The sequence below is a fragment of the Crocuta crocuta genome, unplaced genomic scaffold (genome assembly GCF_008692635.1).
Source record: "Crocuta crocuta isolate KB4526 unplaced genomic scaffold, BGI_CrCroc_1.0 scaffold206, whole genome shotgun sequence".
In the NCBI taxonomy this organism is placed as follows: domain Eukaryota; kingdom Metazoa; phylum Chordata; class Mammalia; order Carnivora; family Hyaenidae; genus Crocuta; species Crocuta crocuta.
The window spans coordinates 126,088-128,814 of NW_027530849.1; the positions used below are offsets into that span (position 1 = coordinate 126,088).

At 46.3% G+C, this 2,727-nt stretch overlaps 1 protein-coding gene across 1 annotated transcript; it reads left to right on the forward strand.

Annotated features, from left to right (window-relative positions):
• The first annotated feature begins 36 nt into the window (after positions 1-36).
• Positions 37-2,025, forward strand: LOC144235825 (polyadenylate-binding protein 1-like 2). Its single transcript, XM_077769418.1, has one exon. It carries the CDS (start codon positions 42-44, stop codon positions 642-644), a length of 603 nt encoding a protein of 200 aa, XP_077625544.1. The 5' UTR covers positions 37-41; the 3' UTR covers positions 645-2,025.
• The last annotated feature ends 702 nt before the right edge of the window (positions 2,026-2,727 follow it).

Here is a 2,727-nt window from a genome sequence, read left to right on the forward strand (position 1 = left end):
AGGAGAGCAGCCGGGGCTCCGAGGGGAACCCAGACTTTCCTATGGCCTCGCTGTACGTGGGCGACCTGCACCCTGAAGTGACAGAGGCAATGCTCTACGAGAAGTTCAGCCCCGCGGGGCCCATCCTTTCCATCCGCATTTGCAGGGACAAGATCACCCGCCGTTCGTTGGGCTACGCGTACGTCAACTACCAGCAACCGGTGGACGCCAAGCGGGCCCTGGAAACCCTGAACTTTGATGTCATCAAGGGCAGGCCCGTGCGCATCATGTGGTCCCAGCGGGACCCCTCGCTCCGCAAGAGTGGGGTGGGCAACGTCTTCATCAAGAACCTGGGCAAGACCATCGACAACAAGGCGCTGTACAACATCTTCTCGGCCTTTGGCAACATCCTCTCCTGCAAAGTGGCCTGCGATGAAAAGGGGCCCAAGGGCTACGGGTTTGTGCACTTCCAGAAGCAGGAGTCCGCAGAGCGGGCCATTGACGCGATGAATGGCATGTTCCTGAACTACCGCAAAATTTTCGTTGGGAGATTCAAGTCGCATAAAGAACGAGAGGCCGAAAGGGGAGCCTGGGCCAGGCAGTCCACCAGTGCTGACGTCAAGGATTTCGAGGAAGACACCGATGAGGAGGCCACCTTGCGATGAAGACATGCCAGGAGCGAGTCAGCCAGCAGAGCCAAATCTTGGCTCCCACCCGGTTTACAGCCCCCCTCTTTGCCCCCCTAACCCACCAGCAGTGTATTGTATTGTACTGGGAGTGCAGGTCTCTCTCTCTCTCTCCCCTTCTCTCTCTCTCTCCTTCTCTCTCTCTCTCTCTCTCCCCCCCTCCTGTCTTCCCTTCTTCCTCCTTCCTTTCATCCCCTCCTCCTCCTCTTCCTCCCTCTTCCCTCTTCCTCCTGTCCTCCCGACCTCTCACCTCCCCTCACACCCACCAAAGGCGTTATGAATAATCTTGCTAATCTGTGCCACTTGATAGATTACAGGCTGCCTCTTCTCCTTATGGTTTGGTTTAAAAAGCACTTTCATTCTCGCTTCCTTCACTACACAGGTGATACAATTTCATGGTAGAAACATCAGAAAGGAGAAGGAAATCAGATGAGGGAAAACCAAGAGAGTAATTGTTCACCATGATTCTACTACTGGGGGACAAACACTTTTTGGTGTGCTGTTTTCCCAGGCTCTCCTCTCTCCCTCTCTCCCCCGCCCTTCCTCACTCCCCACTCCCACCTTCCCTTTTAACACACTGTTATAGAATGGTTCTGATGTGTGGTGTTTCTTAACCTGCTTCTTCAGAAACTAAAACCAAACAAAAACCAACCCATTGAACTTCTTTCCATGTTATTCAACAGGCTTCCGAAACGTCATCTTCAGTGCCTGCAGAGTGTATTGATGGATCTTTAACACTTCTGTAATCATTCTGCATTGTTGGACATTCAGGTGGTGCCTAGTTCTTTCCTTGTGTTTAAACCCAACACTGCATACTCTGATGAATGAATCCTTCCTTGTCAAGCCAAATCTTCGCTAGCATACCGGATGGTCTTCTAAATTGTGGACTTGCAGGATCCACAATAAAATATCCTTGCGGGATATTTTAAAGACTTTTCCTGTGTGTTGCCAAATGGCTCCTTCATAAGTATTGTACTGATTTGCATTCATGCCAGCCAGCACAGCTAGTAAAAAGAGTACGTCCATTTCCCCTGCAGAGTCTCCTGGTCACCGTAATTTGCGTGTGTGTGTGCGTGCGTGCGTGCGTGCGCGCTCGCCTGTGTGCGTCTTGGCCAACTTGATGGGCTACAAATGGTATTTCAGGTTTTTCAGATTTTAGGTTATCTTACTGGATTTAAATGCTCTTTATCACCTCTTTTCCCTGTGCCCACTTCCTGCCCTTTTCCCCATTGTCAGAAAAATCATTCGGCTTTATTGCAGGAAAAAAATTAAAGAGCAGACAACAGAAGAAATTTAATGTTCCCAGTAATCAATCCAAATCGCCACACATACATTCCTAAATCATTTTCATGTGCTCTCTCCCAGTCTTTTCCATGNTCAACTATATGTCTGTAATGTTTTCCAGAACTACCTGAAATATTTTTGGCTGTACTTCTCTAGGAATTTTTTGCATTTATGTCATATATGTATATAAGAATGTATATACTGTTTTTATATATGCCTTTTCACACAGAAAGTGTGTATATATATGTTCATACACATACACACATGCTCTTAATTTTATTTCAAGTCATTAAAGTTACTTTTAAAAATATTTCCTCAGGGCACCTGTGGGGGTAAGTTCTTTAAGTGTCTGGCTCTTGGTTTAGGCTCAGGTCATGATCTCAAGGCTCAGGTCATGATTTCAAGGTTCATCATTTCAAGCCCCGCGTCAGCTGTGGGCTGACAGATGGGAGCCTGCTTGGGACTCTGTCTCTCTCTCTCTCTCTCTCTGCCCCTCCTCCACTCACTCTTTCTCTCTCTCAAAATAAACAAACTTAAAAAAAAATTAAAAATATTTTCTCTGGCTGTTTATATTCCACTGGATCAATGCCTCAGTAGATAAATAGATACATTAGGTATATGTACATTTATATCAATATCTGTATGTCTCTGTTGGTGTGCATGTGTATTTACATTTTAACTACTTCATAAATGTTGAACATCTAGGTTGTTACTGGCCTTTAATTTTTTTATCCAAACAGAATTGCCAAATTCATCACAGTGCACAAGTTCGCTAACA

Coding starts and splice junctions, on each gene's coding strand:
- LOC144235825 (XM_077769418.1), top strand. CDS start 42: ATGGCCTCGCTGTACGTGGGCGACCTGCACCCTGAAGTGACAGAGGCA.